The sequence below is a fragment of the Stigmatopora nigra genome, chromosome 7 (genome assembly GCF_051989575.1).
Source record: "Stigmatopora nigra isolate UIUO_SnigA chromosome 7, RoL_Snig_1.1, whole genome shotgun sequence".
NCBI lineage: Eukaryota > Metazoa > Chordata > Actinopteri > Syngnathiformes > Syngnathidae > Stigmatopora > Stigmatopora nigra.
Window position 1 is genome coordinate 5,779,979 of NC_135514.1, and position 18,272 is coordinate 5,798,250.

The 18,272-nt window shown below is 38.3% G+C and overlaps 1 protein-coding gene across 7 annotated transcripts in view; it reads left to right on the plus strand.

Moving 5' to 3' along the window:
* vps13b (vacuolar protein sorting 13 homolog B) overlaps positions 1–18,272 on the plus strand; it is a 197,146-nt gene that overhangs the window by 159,661 nt on the left and 19,213 nt on the right. For all 7 annotated transcript variants that reach the window (XM_077720537.1, XM_077720539.1, XM_077720538.1 and 4 more), the window contains 5 exons: positions 2,581–2,762; positions 2,854–3,074; positions 3,252–3,383; positions 7,601–7,762; positions 17,031–17,186. In XM_077720537.1, the coding sequence (XP_077576663.1) occupies positions 2,581–2,762; positions 2,854–3,074; positions 3,252–3,383; positions 7,601–7,762; positions 17,031–17,186 (853 nt within the window). The remainder of the gene's footprint in view (positions 1–2,580; positions 2,763–2,853; positions 3,075–3,251; positions 3,384–7,600; positions 7,763–17,030; positions 17,187–18,272) is intronic.

The following is an 18,272-nucleotide window of genomic DNA, read 5'->3' on the forward strand; positions in this document are numbered from 1 at the left end:
TGTGTCTACCAGGAAAAGTCTACTTCACTAGATTGTCAATTTTCCCATAAATGGCTATACATGCTACTCAATTTTTTATCAAAAGATAGAGTAGTTGTCTTAGATTGGATGTAAGTATGGGTAGCAAAATAAAGAACCCTTCAAAGGCATTCTTTTATTTAAACAGACATTTTCAAACCCATTTTGATAGATTTACTCTTCCAAATTTTACATTAGCAAACTAAACTGAACCCTTAGAGCTTAGTGTTGTGTAGTGACACTTTCTCCAGACATTTTTTATATTCCGCATCCACTTTGTAGTGGTTTGGAGAAACCGTTTTGTTTCAGCTTCACTGTGCCACCACTCACAACAAGCAACACGTCAATCATAAGAATCTGACATGTCCACTGAGACTGAAGTGGAGCAGATCTAGATGTGACTGTTGAACTGATACAGTCTAACTGCAAGCATACTAAAGATGCTTGTTGAACTTTCAAATTTAGCATGTCAGTACGCTTCCTGCCCATAGTCAACTGGGCTTTCTTCCATCACTCCACAACCCTTGTAAGGAGAAGTAGTATGGAAAATGAATGATTCCATGTTAGGAGAATTGATGACGTCATGCACACTGTGATCATGGAATCTTTGATCATTTGTTGGAAAAAGAGTTAAGATCTCCTCCTTCAACAAGAGCTGCTGAAGCGTCAAAGAGGGTGTAGGACTGTGTGAGAGATTTTTTTTGGATTAGCAGATTGCATTTTTCATGTTTTTAAGTGAAGCTCTAGATACAACAGTAGTTGTTGTAAAAGTGCAATGGGAATAACCTAGTTTGGCCTTCTGTTGCTCTTCTGTGCACTGGGGGCCTATGTTGACATGTTTTGCTATATGTGATCAACTTTCACTGTGCTGTGTGTTTTTATATTCACATTGGGTATGAATGAGAATGGACACACTGCTCTCATCTGGGCAACTAAACGCAAAAAGTCAGCAATCTGTCCCTTGTCCCACATATGGTGAGCAGGAGTTGGGAGTGGATTTGGAAGGCGTTCAGATCAGCCTAATGAGATTTCCCAGCACACCAAGTGCCTGTCAGGCCCCATCCGGATTCCTTCCTGCTTACCTTGAGTGTATCTAATCGAGGGAAAGCTCACGGGAAGCACAAGGAGCAAAAGCCCCCTTCGGTTTGGCTCACAAGTTGCCAGAAGGGTTGGGTCAACTTGTAACACCTCAAAAAGAATGCGTTTGGTCTTCCAGTCTTACTACCACTGCTTCTCTTCTCCCGTATGTCAGTGAATACCTTCTGACTTCTTATGGGTTTCACACGTTCTTGTTGCATTTTTTTCTTACCCTAATTCAGCTATTTCCTCCTTGCTCTATTTCCTCCTGAGATTTAGGGTACTTTAAGTGGAATAGAATTTGCCAAGCCCACATTCGTGTGGCTTAGTGGGCTAGATGAGCAGAAAGGGAAGGGCCAAGAAAACATGTAAGAGAAGAAAGAAGAAACTAACAACAAGAGTGTAAAACTAAATATACATCTGACTTTCATTATAATCATAGTCCAAACATTATATGTACTTTGTCTAGGTTATTTGTCTTTTTTGATTAAGTTTGATTCACCTCTAACTTTGTCTGATGTGCTTTATTTTCCAGCAATAAAAAAAGAAAAACTCAGACATATAAGTTAGATTGTACTTTGTCAGGTTAAGCTACTTGTGTATCACTGTTTCTGAAATCTTCAGTATTTTCCGCGACAACCATTTTTGAGGACGTTCGTAACACGATGTTACTCGAAAAATATTCATTAGTGATAATCAATTATATTAACTTCAGTTCCATCAACTCTAAATACATTCACTCATTTTCTGAAACGCTTATCCTCATAAGGATTGTGGGGGGTACTGGAGCCGATCCCAGCTAACTATGGGCACCAAGCGGGGGACACCCTAAATCGGTGGCCACCCATCAATCACAGGGCACTAGGACACAGACGACCATTGATGTTCACACTCATACCTGGGGGTAATTTAGGGTGTTCAAACAGCCTACCCTAAATGTTTTGGGATGTGGCAGGAATCCGGAGTACTTAGAGAAAACCCACTTGAGACTTGGGAAATCTTCACACAGTGTGGACCCACCTGGGATCGAACCCTCGACCACAAACTATGAGGCTGATGCGCGAACCACTCGTTCACTGGGCTGCCCCTCTGACATACAATTAATTAGAAATTCATTCAAGCAACGATTTTTCCTGAGCAAAAAAAATACCCACCAACCTAAAACCTTTGCACAAAACCTTTGTATATAAAATGGCAGCTCGATTGACATTTGAAATATACACTTTGCCAAAAACCTTTGAATGGTAGTAGTGTAAGTAAAGTGGTAGTTTGATTGACCCTAGAAACTTACATTTTGGAGAAACATTATTGTTTAATAATTCAATAACATTTCTTCATTGAGTGTGTTTCAGGGAATCTGTATGTAATGTTGCATGCTTAATAGTTATCTGTATGTATTTCCTCCACTCATTGATTTTCATTTGAACTGGCAATGAACTTTGATAAGATCAAATATCAAATCTGCTCCTCTTTCATTTCCTCCAGTTCTGATAGTGATTGTGGATCCCAACTACATTGTGATCAGTTGGTATCACCCATGGCCCTTGCAGCATGCACCCGGGTGGACTCTTGCTTTGCACCTTGGTTTGTCCCCTCCTTGGGTGTGTCCCTGCAGTTAGCACATATGCAAATTCACTTCTGCAATCATCTAGAACAACTGGGGAAAGGTCAGGATTTAAAAAAACCAATAACAAAATCATTCAACATTCAGTTTGAATCTGTTCAGTGACCTTTTTGAAATATTTCCTTTCTTTGCAGCTCCTTCTCAAAAACTCCGACCCTTCTTATCAGATGGGAAGTTACCCCAAAAACAAGAGTTCATGGTTTTTGGTACTTGGGAACCACAGATCATCGTGCGTCAGTGGACAAGTGGACCAAAGCGTTGTCGGGAATTTAACTTTTCCACCCAGCTAGACTGCAAGCTGCTGGAATATCGAAACCTAACACATCTGCAGGTTCTGCAGCCCTGTCTTATACAGGTAAATTACATTACAATCACAATCTATTATGGTTGATTAATACTGAATTCCTCTTTTTACAAAATTGAATATCACTACTCTTCAATTACGCTGATGAAAAAAGTTGTATAAAGTTTATTGGAGTCTATCGATTAGGAGAGCTGATTATTAGTATATTTTTTGTGTGTTTTGTTTCAGGGACAGGCTACAACAACATGTTGTCCAATAAGCACCGTGTGGGATGCGAATATCTTTCTGGAACCTATGTTTACAACAGTCAGTCAGTATGCCATCCATACATTGGACACTGTCCTACAAAGCTGGAAACAGGTACGACAAACAAAATCACGGTACATAATAAAAGTTGTGGACTAAGCAACTTTAGTAATCAATGTAAAATACAGTTGTACCTCTTTTTACGAAAGTAATTGGCTTCTCAACTTGTTTTGTAACTTTAATTATTTGTAATTAGAGCAATACTTTTCATGTAAATTTAGTAATTTTACCCTAAACCCTTTTAAAATAATCAGTGTCGCAATTTTGTGTCTTTTTTGTCTTTTTAATGACAAAATATGCCTCTTTGCTTTGATTTATTTAATATTTATTTTGCCACCCAATAATGCAGTGGTTCTTCCACCAGGGTTCAATTCTCACTTGGTGGCAGTGTGATTGTGAGCATGAGTGGTTGTCTGTCCCTCTGTGTGCCCAGCGGCTGTTTGGCGACCAGTGTAGTGTGTAGTTTGCCTTCCGCCCGAATTCAGTTGGCTCAAGCAACACCTGCAGCTTGTCGTCATCATCTGGTGTGCCTCAACCACAATTTAACTCGGTTCAGTTGAAACTGCAATTTGTACACCCATTGTAGAATAGTAATGTGTTCTATTTAGTATTGCATTAGTTGAAAATCAAACTCTTGACTTGATTGAGACTTTTTCTTGCATATGGTATTGGCTAAGTAAATCTCTTGGGGAAATCCCAAGATAATATTATCTATGCTCTGATATAGAATATGCGGAAAGACATTCAAGTCACCTTTCTCCTTTCCGAGGTGGAATATCATCTAAACAAAACGATAACAAAATGGAGCAGTTCCCAAGAATTGTTTAGATTTTATCCAAGTCTTGTATATATATGTAGTACACATATAATGTGCAGAAAGGGACCATCATTTAGCTCAGTTGTAAATCATGCCCAAGACAGCTGCAGTGTTTCTGTTGTACTTAAGCACTTTGGTCCTTGTCATCCCTACTTTCTCAACTCTGACCACTGCCTCTAGTATGCAACATCACTAGGTGTTTGAAGGCATGCCCGGGAAAATATTGCAATGTTTGAGTGATGACACCTGCCAAGACCTCATCTGGCCTGGGTCCTCCACCCACTTCTCTACCACACACACATACATGCTCACTCACTAGGGACATTGTGCCTTTGCATGGCTCTGCTCAACTGTGTTAACTCATTACATGGACCACTGGAGACTTGAAGTTTCCTCATGGTTTTACTTTTGAATAATAATATCTGATGGAGCATTTCATACTGTATATATAATGATATATATTTTCATCTGTGTTCTTCCAAGCAGCCGCAAGTAAACATGGCACTTTAGTTTTTGTGTTACTGCTATTTTCAAGAAGGTAATATAATTTTTAAATCAATTAGATCTATATATTTGGAATTACTTAAATGCAGTTGTCCCAGAAAGCGTCACTACAACCCTCTAATATTTTCATCCGATTTTTAATTCCCCAACCTCATTTTTGGTGCCTTTCAGCCTCAAACCTCAGGGAAGTGGCTTTGGTGTAAGAAGCCGCACAAAAGCCTGGCACAATGTATTTTAACACAAAATCTTCACAGGCCTTTGTATACAGTATTCTAGTGAGACTCTAGTGAAGTTTTTCTCCTTTGTGTGTTCCATACACGCATGCCTTGACAGACAGAGACACGCACGCACATACATTCTGTGTTCACACATTTTCTCTCCCTTTGCAAATTGAAACAATATGTTAAAAGATGGTTTTCCAGCTAGTAGCAGAGTTATGGGTGCGAGTCATCTTTCGAAGAACATTGAGATCAGAGGTGCTTCTCGACTGCCACGGTGCGGCTCGCAGATGTACTTTTTTTTTTTTTTATAAAGATAGTGCTCTCAAAATCTTTCATTTTCCTTTCAAAGGGTACAAACCAAACAAAAGTCCAATTACAAATAGACCAAAGTAGAGAGAAAACATTAAATGTAAGTAAAATACATATTTTTCTTTTTGTGTTCTGCACTTATTTTATGCAAAATGTATATATTTTTTTAAATTTTAAAGTTTTTTGGGGTACTATTGTGAATCTTAGCACTTTTGAAATAAAAGCTTTTACATGTAAAATGTATCTTTACTTACAAAAAAATCCAAGTTATGAAACCACTTCTGAAACGAATCAATTTCGTAAGTGGAGGTACATACCACCGTATCTCACAAGATCAACCTAGAGAATAATATCACTTGTGTTTTTGAGTTTATCAATGGATCTAGAATGTTTTCACCAATAGAACCACTGAAATATTAGTATGTCATTGATATTTAGATCCAGTATTGCGCGATGTCAATGAAACATAATTTTGCAATCAAAGGAATAGTGGATATCATCTGATTCACAACCATTAATCTTTTATTCAGTTGTGTGAATGTATTTTGGCAAGACATAGGGCTTTTTCTGAGATATCCATTATTGGAAATGTAATGCTGTATCACTGACAGTACAGAAATACTTCTCCAGTGGATTATTATTAAATGGTAGCTAGAGTGGTCGCCCATTGTTATGTGTCCCTTTCCAATAGAGTGGCTGTCTATGCATCTTTATTCTCATCTGGAATTCCACTCATAAATATTTTACAGGCGTCAGTCTGTAATTTAATATTTTATGTGGTCTTATTTTGAGTGGGTACCATTATTTACAATTTGTAGTGCAGACGTTTTATGGGCATCTGTGTATTTATCACTTGCTTGGACTCTGAATACTAAAGTAACAGTATCTGGGTTGATAAGGGAAAGCTATACTTCAATTCCGATGCAGAAGTTGGCTTTTCATATAGTTTATCCCCATATTTGAACAATTAAAATTGATTGTAAAGTAATGATTGCATGTACAGGGGGAACGTTGTGCTGTGCCTATCGTGTTGTCATGTGGATTGGAGCAGTAATACTATACCATCAAAGAGTGGCCTTAGCAAGATGGCTCACGGAAGTTTATAAATGTGCAGTGTCAGATTTGATAGGGAGCGCAGATAATGTTCCACTTTTTAACTGGATGTGGATATGAAACCAGTGCAGCTGTGCCATTTATAGTTTTCTCACCCTAACCTTCTCTCCCTACCCTCTCAGTGAATCTCATTCCTTCTCTTCTCTCTTTCATTCACTCTCACGCTCTGACTTCACTGTTTGACAATTATACTCATTTTTCATCACTAAGTTCTAATGCAGTTGTTTAAACTCTGCCATCCATTTTCAATAGCCTCAACAACCTCACAACCTTAAACGTGCTTGGCAGTCAAACTGTAAGTTTTTATTGGCAGCCTGTTATAACAACCAACTCTTCTGCCATTTGAAAGTCTGTCATTTTTGTGAGTAGCTGAGTACCAGTAAATGGACCTTTCTGAACTACTTGGAAAGAACGATTGCTTTAGGGCAGACATTCTTTCAGTAGAGCTTAAACACAATTATAAAATGTACATATAGTTTTGGCCATAAGCTCCATTTGATTCTGTCCAAGGTACACAGGCATGCAAGAGACATAATGGTTTTATCATTTATCCAAGGATTTAGATCTGATTAGGAACGCAGTATCACAAACTATACTCTACAACCAGAGTGCCCTCTGGTTGAATTAATATAGTCATGAGCACATAATAGCACAGCTGTTTGCAGTTACCCAACTTTTTGTTCTATCCTAATAAGAACTCAGCGATAATTATATACATACAGTCATTGTAGAATTACTGGAACAATAAACGAGATGACAGCCTTTGACTTGTGCTCATACTGTATACTGACCACATTTATACTTAGCTAAGTGGTTTAATCATAAAATACTACCAAATGCATTCATTCCTCCATTTATTTTAATAAAATAAATAAATAAATAACATGTTTATTGAATTACCTAATACAATTGTGGCCTTTTGCTACTTTGGGATATACCGTACCATGCGAGAAAGTCAAGTGTTTCCGAAGCGGAGAAAACAAGATGTACATTTGGCCCTTATGTTCATTCCAAGCAGTATCCTGGTTAGCTGTCAGCCTGTGATTTGCACTCCCCTGTTGAGGTTATCCTGCTCCCACTGATGAATCACCACAATCTCCTACTGACTCACAGCTGACCTGGAAAGATCTTTTTGTTTCCTTTAAATGTATTTTTTTACTTTCATGAAGCTCAAGAACCCATACCCTGCTAAATTGATGTTGTCGTAATTGCATCTGTAACAATATATATGCAGATCTAAAAGCTTCTGTCTCCTGTCACCTATGAGCTCCTCAGTTAAACCACCATTCTGACTTTTTTTTTTACAGAATGGAAATCCAGAGGCTGAGGAACTAGTTTACAGCCATTATGTCATCTGCAACGATACCCATGAGACTCTGCGCTTTGGCCAGGTTGACACAGATGAGAACGTGCTGCTGGCTAGCCTCCACAGCCACCAGTACAGCTGGAGATCCCACAAGTCTCCCCAGGTAACGCAAACACACAAAATTTGGGAAGTACCTGACATCCCAGATGTTTGAGGTTTTGATTTTTTTTCACTTCACATTAATACATGCCCTTACAACACATAAAGGAACCTTTAAAAGTTTCTTTCCTCATCACTTAGAATTGAACTTATATGGTAATTGACGAATCCTCAATCAATCATCTTCCATACCGCCATCCTCGTCATGGTCAGAAGCTGAGCCAAAAGGCAAGCTTCTCAATTCACCGATCGATCTATTTTCCCACCCTGAGATGAGATGAGATGAGAAATGAGACAAACTCTACTTAACTGGTTAACTCTACATAGGAAGGACTGAAATGAAATTCAAATTGAGAACTTTTGTGAGACAAAAGTGCTGGAAAACACTTCAACCTGTTACCATTTCCCATTGCATTTATTCTTTTCCATTCCAGGAATGATTATTCTCTAATGACTAATCGTTTTACAGTTAGGTCATCTTTTATATCAATTTGATACGTACTGAAGAGGCTAGGGGTCAGTGAAGATAAGACAAGGCCCTGACTTTATTCTCAAAATTCTAGCCAGGCTTTTTTTTTTCTTTACCGACCCAAAGGTTTAAAAGAAAAAAATCCCAATATATCATCCTATGTCTGTTTAGTAATCGGTAGCTTTTGACAATAGAAACTGAAAAACATAAACGCTGATGTTTCACGCAGAGCATAATTTTAATGTGGTTGACATTGCGTTACTGGCCGTGCCCAGACAACGTTGGTAAAGATGATTGATGATATTTAACCCTTTGTGGTTTTGAGGTTGAGTGGATTTGAGGCTGAGTGGATTGTGGGCTTGGCGCTTCAGAGCATGAACTTGTGGGCTTGTTGAACACATGTACTATACGAAAAGTGTGAGAAAGTCACCCTTAAAAAGATGTTGCTGCAATTATTCACATTAATACCTTAAGTCAGTAAGTCACTTTGTATTGATCATTCACTGCAGTTAAGCTGTGTTCTTACATCACCTACAACACCCACTTGGGAACTTCCAATTTCCCATATTGGCAAACATGGTATCACAACTTGTATCTGAAGTGAGTAAAAATTACCTCAGTATCTTCAAGATGTCTCCAAAGAAACGTTTTTAGAATGATAAATAATATGATTCCGAGACGCTCATGTCATATGTTGTTTTATCATGTGTTTGTGAAACAGCATAATATATATGTGTTCTGGAGATGAGCATGATTTGTGAAAGTAGATAAATAAGTAATCTCAACTCTGCCAAAAAAAAAATCAGCTCTTATTGAGCCTGATGATAAATGTGTGCCCATATGTCCGCCTCAGGACACACACTTAATTACTTGTTAGGGTTATACAAATAATCAAACTGATAATAGAAAGGATTGTATTTCTTGAATTTCTGCTTGGTTGTGTTTTTGTTGCTTTTGCAAAAATTTGCCAACATTTTTAAGTGGTTGTCCTATTTTACCTTAATCCCTTGCTGATTCACTGTGTGTAAAAAATGAAGAGCCATTAATCTCCCCAGACATAGCCTTACTTATCAGAGTGTAGTTGCGTATGTAGTACAATGCAAAATTACTTTTTACTCATAGCCTTTTAATAGCCTCTGGTATTTGCACACCTTCCCGAATAAATAGTCATCTACTTTTTTTCATCACCACCACAATGCCAGAAAAAAATCATTTTGTGGTTTACAGTAATCCCTCGAATTTCATGGATAACGACGGACTTTTCAAGAAAAAAAGAGGGTGTCATGCTCATATAGTGTGCTTCATAATTTTTCATGGGTTTTTATAATATAATTTGCTGGAATTTGTTTGGATGTGGCTAGAAAAAAAGAGCCACAGTGGATGATGCATTAAAGCTGTTTATTATACGGTTTTACAACTGTAAAAAAAGACAGTGGCTAAGCACTCATTATCCGCAGAAGCTACTGTCATCACAGTAGTGACGTAGACACTCGCATCACATAGCACCTACCAACATGTACAAATAAACTGCAATATGACATGTAATTTTTTTTTCATTTTTTGCTCTCCATTTGTGTTCAAAGTACTGTTTTAATATACTTTAATACATTTTAGTAAATGGGCCCCTTCAGGAACCGGTGTAAACACCCACCTACCAATAAGTATGCCTAAATGTGCTCACCACCTATCACTGTGTTTAACTTTGAAATGCAATAAAGTCCATCCCCAGTCAAAAGGACTCCTACGAGTCTTAGCTACTGTATGGGTACAGGTGAATCCGAGTCCAAAGAAGTGACATGTTTATAGCCAGCCCCTCCCACCTTTGGTAAGTCCAGGCCCCCTCGCCCGCATGTCCCCTATTTTAACCTGGCCAGGCTGGCCCATGGGCCTCTAGACACTCAGTATCACACCCTACCTCCAGGTCTGGCTCTGAAGGGGATATCTTGAGACCTTCATGACCTGTCTTTCTCCTCTATCGGTGTGCTTTAATTCTGACCAATACATTAAACTAAAGATTAGATACCTTTTTTTCTACTGCACAATGTTTAAACTAAACAATAACTAACATCTGCAACCATAGCAAGTAGCAATGGAGCTGTGGCATTTACTTTCACTTGTCCAAACAGATGTAAAGAGTCAAAAGTCTTGAAATGAATGCAACAACATTTTTAAGGAGGAGAGTGTAAACTTTAAACATCTGAAGAAAAAGTGTGTTATGTTTGTGAATCTGAGTTGTCAAACCAGACAACGCTTCGTATGTTGTTGACATACCTCTGGATATCTGTCACTTCTCTCCCAGGGAACGCTCCAGCAGAGTGTTTTCTTAGTGAAACGCGAACCTTGCCTAGGGTCACACTCCTCTCAGTGTTCCAGTGTTTTCATTTCTTACCCCCTCTTTTTTTCTGCCAATCATAACCATAACTTGCCTTAAAAAGGATAAATGAGCCAGTCACGCTCTTGAGGTCAGCTGCTACATGACCTTGAATTTAATTCTTAAACACAATGACACAATTTGATCAAAGGTGCCCTACTGTCTGGAGATTGTCAGTGAAGTTCAATGTAGTTTTTCTAGTCATACCTGTGGATGCCTTCACACTTGAGCATTTACCAACCTGGCAAATGTATATTTATATTATATCAGAGACTAAAAGCCCTCTAATGATTAACAACATCCATTAAAAACTCATCATTTTGCCGTGCTGCACAGACCTTTATATTTAGAAGCATGTAACATCTATTCTTCTCACACTCCACCCTCTTGTTTTATAGAACTTGGGCATGTGGTGTGGATAGTTGAAATTTCTGGCTACTCAGTACAGGAAGCAGCCTGGCTGATGGAAATCCTTGTGGTCTTGTGGTTAAAGCTACAAGAGGGGCATAAAAAGCCCCCAGGATTTTGGACTTCTAAGTGCCTCCAAGGAATTATCTGAATTCAAATAAACATTGATTTACTCCAGGGGCAGACTTCATTGTTGACTCTTTGTAGTGATTGTTCTTCCCAATAATCCTAATAGTTAAAGTGTGAGCAATAGTGGTCATTGGTTTAATCCCCAAACTGACATTTTAAACCATTGGCGGAAAAAGGCTTGGAGTGCTTGGTGGGTTTTTTTGTGGATAAAGGTCCTTCATCACAAACCGCGATAGTGGAGCTGCTACTTGGCCTTAAAATTAGGCTGTGGTTGTACTGGGCAGCTTACAGATGGGTTTAATTGTGGACATGATCAGGCTATTGTCATTGAGAATATTTGTGTTTTTTAGTCTTACCAAGAAATTTGTGACTTATTCCACTGTAACCAAACACTTGGATCAAAAATAGCTTCTGATCAGAGCCTAATGATTGTTAAATGAGTCAGTTATCCATATTCAAAAAAAGTTGCGATGTCGCAGTACAAATGTGATATTCATCAGGCCTGAAGGAAAATAACCGACTGAATTAAATTTTGCTCTCAGGCAATCTAACAATAATACTTTGGCAATGGACATAATGAGCTCCTCTGCATTAGACAAATATTAGGCAAACATTCCATTGATTGTCAAGTCATTAATGCGAGGTCAATAACAAAATGACAAATGTACCTAGTCTGAAGGGCTTCCACGAATGAAAATGCAATTGAGCTTTCTTTTTTTCTTTTGAGTCAAGGCTTGTGATAGCTCTTGCTTCATTGCAAACCCTTTGCTGCGACTCTTTAATGAACATATTTTCCCCCCATCAGTTACATTGAAAACGTATTAGGGTTGTCTTTGTAATGCTAATAAAATAAATTCATTGTTGATTCACATCATTATATTTGCATTTCACAACCCATAATTTGTTCACCATCCAAACTTATACAAAACAATGCATTCCATTCCGTATCTTACCACAGCTTCTACGGCCAAAACTTCATGGGAAATACATTGAGGGCTGTAAATCTTCTTCACCACTGTTTTATCTCAGTGTTCTTAAATCCCTCTCACTGCTCTTAATTCGATGAGCCCAGTATTTACATAAGGGGTTTGTTTTTCTCTCTCTGATTTTCTTGGGAGATTGTGTTATGGCTCTATGGTGTGTATCAGATGATCCATTGTTCTGTCATGACCGCTCGGATGTGTATATATGTTTATGTGTTGAAGTAATACAACTCCCTGTGTAGTTTGTCCCACAGGAAGTGCTCTTTTTCTGACATGAGGAATTAATTCAATTATCATGTTGATGAGAGTTGAACTCTGAGAATCTTTTTTTCCTTTGTAATGTTTTAAACATGTCAATCTGTTAGCATTTTAAAATTGAAAGGATGAAAATATTTGCTCTTCCCTGCCAAGTCCATGGCCTTGAATCTGCAACAAAGGACTGTAACTGTGTTTGGGCAGTGAAACCATTTCTGGTCAAACTCCACATGACAAAAGTCCCATTAATGGATTTGCCACATTGTACTCCAGATTTAAGCAATTGAGATCTATCTTACAACAAATTTCCCAAATACAATTGGGTGATGATGTCAGCCACAAAATAAGGTCTGCTGTGACTGAAGTCTTTTATTTTTACTCTACTCAAATCTTTTTTTTAACAACCCTGTCATTGCATTTGAAACACTCTCAGCTTAGTTTACCTTGTTTTTGTCTGTTATGAGCAGCATATTTTCGTTGAATTTTATACGTGTACTCTATGGTGGAATAAGTCATATTAAATCTAGAAATTATCGAGGAAAATCTGTTTCAATTGGGCGAATGTGACATGAACTGATCATACAATAAATCGCATAATACTAAATGGACATATTATTAAAAATAGTTGGATCTCTGAATCTCTGGTTCGTGCGTCTGCCTCACAGTTCTGAGATCACAGGTTCAATCACTGGTGGTTTCAGTCCTCCCTGTATGCAGTTTGCATTTTCTCGCCGACTTGTGTGGGCTCAAGGTTTGACCTAAGGTGATGAGGAGAGGGGATGTGTTATTGATATTTGGGCAAATATCAACGTAAAATCGACATTCGCGGGACACCCTTAGTTGGTGGCCAACGATTCGCAGGGCACAAGGAGATGGACAACCATTCATACACACACTCATACCTGGCGGTTATTTAGTGTGTTCAACGACCCTACTCTGAATTTTTGGGGAGGATGTGAGAGGGAACAAGAGTACCCGGGGAAAACCTACACAAGACACCGTTGTACATGGTTGGCCGGGATAGGCTCCACCATCCCCCGGGACCTTTGTGAGAATAAGCAGAATGGAAAATGTTGGAATTGTTTCTTTCAAAAAGCTGGAGCTGATGTTTTATGTTTTAGAGTTTTATCAATAAGGTGCTTATTTGCACTTTCAGTCCTGTTACAATTGCCATGTGAACGGTCCCATAAATCACACAAAAAGGGTGATACTATTTATTGAATTGTCATATATGTTGTTTATCACGTTTGTGAATATTTGTTAATATGTTTTTAATTCAACAAAACATCTTGAAAATCCAGCCTGTTGTTTACATTTGGTATTTATCTTTTTTATAACTACTAAATTAATGTTAGCGTTGTAAAAATAAGTACAAACCACTAGATTTGGCAAAACCCGATTTTAATTGAACAAGTGTCAGTGCAAAAAAATCTTAACTCATATGAGATTCGGAAATTTGATTTCTTTGTTTGTGAAATCTATGAAAATCTTGTTCTTCAAAGGGGCCGCGCTCATAATTACCAAATGATTTTGAATAACGCTCGTACAACAAAACCAGGAAACTTGAGACAATCAACATCTTTACTCGGTGTCCAAATGACTGACAGTGTGCAATTGAGTGCACACTCAGAGTAAACATGCATTGTGCGATTACATTCAGCCATTTAGTTTCATAATCCCTCTGTAGATCATTGTGACACATACATTGTGTTGGTTCCAATCATTTGCTGGAAACTCGCTAGCCACCATCTTTTAACCATAATCACATCTCCCTATAGGTTCACGCAAAAGAAGAATGATTTGAGATTTGACTTTCACATTCATTGCTTCACTCGTTAAGCATTTTTTGGCAAACATTTTGACTCAGCTTCGCACAACTGTTGGAGTTTATTGGACGAGGCAGTAGATCATTCGTTAGGACTGAAATCTTCAATTTGTTGGAGAAATGTTTGTCTGTTTCCCAACTACTGTCGGAGAGTCCTTGAGAAAGGTGTCAAAGTCAATCAAGACACCTCAAGGACGGAGCATCCTTTTCGTACCTGATGATTAGGACATTTCTCCATGGAAAGTCTCCCGAGGAACTATAAATTTAGCAAGAGTACTCAAAACATATCTGTACACTTAACTATTAAGTAGATTTTTCATTTTGCTGGTAATCACAATCCTCAGTGGCTTGAATATTACTACTTCAATGTTTGTTGGCATCTTTACTACTTATGAAACACAGGATCAACTTGTCATCAAGAGGCATTCTCTAGATAGTGTACATTTGTATCAGTTCTCAAAATTAATAAAGGAAAAATAACATCTTCCATACAATAATAATTTCTCTGTGTAGGGCTCTCCCTTTATTGCCTTTGAGAGCAAGGCCCTAATACCTGGGATAAAAGCCACCACATGTGGCAGAGTGGCTTTTTTTCCTCCGTCACTGAAGTTAAAAAAAAAAAGTTCAGTTTTCATTCTTGTTGTCTTACGTGCTCAACTTTTGTTAGTGATGTTTTCTTGTTTTCCGTTGCTTGAGTCTGAGCCAAGATGACTTAGACGTGGTCGCCGTTTGAAGTTTGAGGAGAGACACTGTTATGACGTCTGTCTTAGAGGGCAAGTTGAGCCACAGGCGCGATAACGTGCAGAGAGGAGGGAGGGGCGGCAAAGTTAAAGAAGACAAAAGTGTTGAAATAGCAAAACAGTCCTCGCAGATGGTGCTGAGGAACAACACAGGCTTCCAGTAAGTTCACTACCAAACGATTTGGGCCATAATTAACTTCAGTCCAGTCCTTCTTAACTACTCACTGAGACTGAAACTAATACTAAGAATGAAAACAGGCTTTTAAGTTGACTGCAACTTAAAAGGTTTCCATTTCATTACTGGGTGAAGCTCGCAAAGCAGCTCAAACTTTAAAGTACTTTATTCTAATGCTAGTGCTCTTTTAGGAGATTATATAGCACTTCTTCACCCCCAAAGTTTAACCATAACTTCCACCACCTGGTTGTTTACACCACTTTTGCCACTTTCTCTTTGCTCAAGTCCATAAGGAAGGAGATCCTTGAAATTATGTCACTTCAACTTGACTAAAGGGAAGTAAAAACCATCTCAAATAAAGTGATTTCAGGCTTTGATTAAGATTGTTATTGTAAAGAAATCTGCCTTCAAACACTGAGGAACGATTGCAGTGGAGGGAAACATAAAAGGTCTTGACCAGGGCTCCCCCATGCTCTCTGACCCCAGGGGAAATTTGTTTTCCTTAAAAAAAAAACACACGCACACAATGATTGCTTAAAGGTTCAGGACATTAGAATGTTGTGTAAATCTTTAAAAATAGTTCAAAACCACTCCTCACTGTTTCATTTTGGTTGTTCTCATCTGGGAGCATATTGAAGCCAGCCATTCTCAGAGTTCCATACACTCTACCTTTCTGACATTCTGCCTCATGTTCTGTGTGACTGAGCCGAGCCACAAGTTTGTTGGCGGCAACACTAACGGAGAGAGTTCACTCAGGTGGAATGTCAGTCTTGTTGCCTCCAGAGAGAAGAGGGCTTTTGATCTGGCCTGCATATTTATAGTTCAGCTTCTGTATTGTGGCTATCATTTCGTGAAAACACTGCGTTGTTTGACACACGAGCTCTCGTCATGTCCCGCTCGCATTAAAAATGTGGTCAGTTTCTGAATGCTTTACCACAGATGTGCTGTGTGCATCTATGAACTGGTCAGTGTGTTAATCCAGTATGTTCTTAAACAAAACATCTGCATCTGATAGAAACCACATGACTGCAGTTTCTTATCACTTTTGACTGATACGTTGGGAACATTTTGTTGCTAGTAAGTAACACGTTTTATGAAATGCAACATTTGGCAGCGACAGACAGGTGCTGTACTGCTAATTCCAGATTCAAGAATTTGAAAGACAAATTGTCATCTGACTATGGAATGACCCATATAGTCGCCAAAGAGTACTTGTTAACCATTTGGTTATATTAAAAAAAATCATCCCTCGATTGATGGACATTAGAATTATTTTGTAATTGTGTAAGTTGTGGTGTAAAACAGCACTGCATCATCCAACAAGGTTTTGAGCGGTTGACTCTAAGTCTGCAGACACAGAATTAAGTTGTCATACTCATCAATATCGCAATATTGTGACCCATGGTTCAAGGAATCATATAAAAAACAGTTGGAAAATATTATCCAACGTAAATTTGTTCAACATCTGTTTATTGTCCTCCGGACGCTGTGTGTTTACTGTCAGGCGCACACACGGGTGGGTTTCCTCCATATTGAAGTGATGGATATGAAGCTAAAATGGTTTCAGGCCAAAGTATTTGCCTCCTATTTAGATGTGTGCAGAACAGACTTGTCCACATCCATCGCACATGCAGCCACAATTAGCTTCCACATCAGCTGTTTTCCACCAAGCACTTTATTATTTATGCCTCCTTCTATTTTTGTACAACAGAAGGGCTGCTTTGCACCAGTAAACAGGAACTTTGTGTTTGTGCCCCCCCCCCCCCCCCTCCCCACCAAATTGTTTAAACAAAGAATCTTATTGTTTATGGCCCTTTTGCCCAGCAATAAATAGTGAGTTGACTACCCTCTAATGTTAACTCTGCCTCTGTCTTTGTTTTTTTGTGCGTGTCTTCTTGTCTGGGTTCCGTGCTGCAGCTGCTCCACATCTGCATCGAAGGTTGGGGTAACTGGCGCTGGTCGGAGGCTTTTAGTGTGGACAATGTGGGCACCCTGCTCAGAACCATTGAGTACAAAGGCCGCACAGCTTCACTTATCATCAAGGTGCTGCAGCTTAACAGTGTCCAGAAACAGGTACACTTCTTTTCCTTGAAAATATAAAGTACATTTTCTTTATCTTTCTAAAAAATGTTAGCCTGATTGATATTGGTTAGTCCAAACATTTGACAATTTGTTTATTAACAGTGGATCAACATCTTTATAAATGGTGTTTATAAAAGGGAAATAGTCTTAAAAGCAATCTTTCCTTCAAAAATATAGCATCATAAATGTTTCCAGTAGTTAGCTGTACATTGTTGAACCTTCCAAATCCAGATCAGCTGAAACATATTTCCGCCATTCTTACAGATTTTGCTATTTAATTTGTAGATTTCAAGTATGTTAAAGTTAAAGAACATCTGTGTTTGAAAACAAAATTCATTCATGTCTGCCACATATAAGTTTGAGTCTTCAGAAGAAAACAAAAACATGGAATCGTTTATGTTGGGCATAGCAACTAGCTTGGTGTTGTTGGTGCATACTGGAGTTTTATTTACGCTGTTTTATTCATTCTTATTTATCACTCTTAATGGCTGTGTCGAGAAGGCCGTTTAAGCTTCAACACTGTTCTTTGTCATCTGTGCTCTGGATTTGATATTTTTATGTTTTCTGTCTACCAATAGAAGCAATATGAAACAATGTTTGCCGTTTAGTTCCTAATCACGACTGTCACAATCCATATGCATTTTTATACCAACAATCACGTTATTTCCACAAACACAAAAGTCACAGAATTTTGAAAGAGGCATCATGGCATCAAAGTACAGTGATGACACTTAAAGTATATACAGTAAACGGTGGCATTTAAATAATATCTCAACATTAGAACACAATTCTTCACAATATTAAATATAATTATATACCCAGCCCAATAAAAAAATCACAACGGCAAATTATCTTCGGTACACTGAGAAAACTCCCAAAAACTACTCTTTTCCAAATGTGGGGCAGCACAAGATTCTGGAATTCATCTGCAGAGAGACAAGGAGAATAATATCCTCACTTATTACTCTTAGATGCGATGGCTCTTTTCCTAAACTAGCTGGCTATATATATATAGCTTCCGAGTTTTTAAATCCCATTCATAATATAATGGAATACTCAATAGTCATAGGGGTGCTG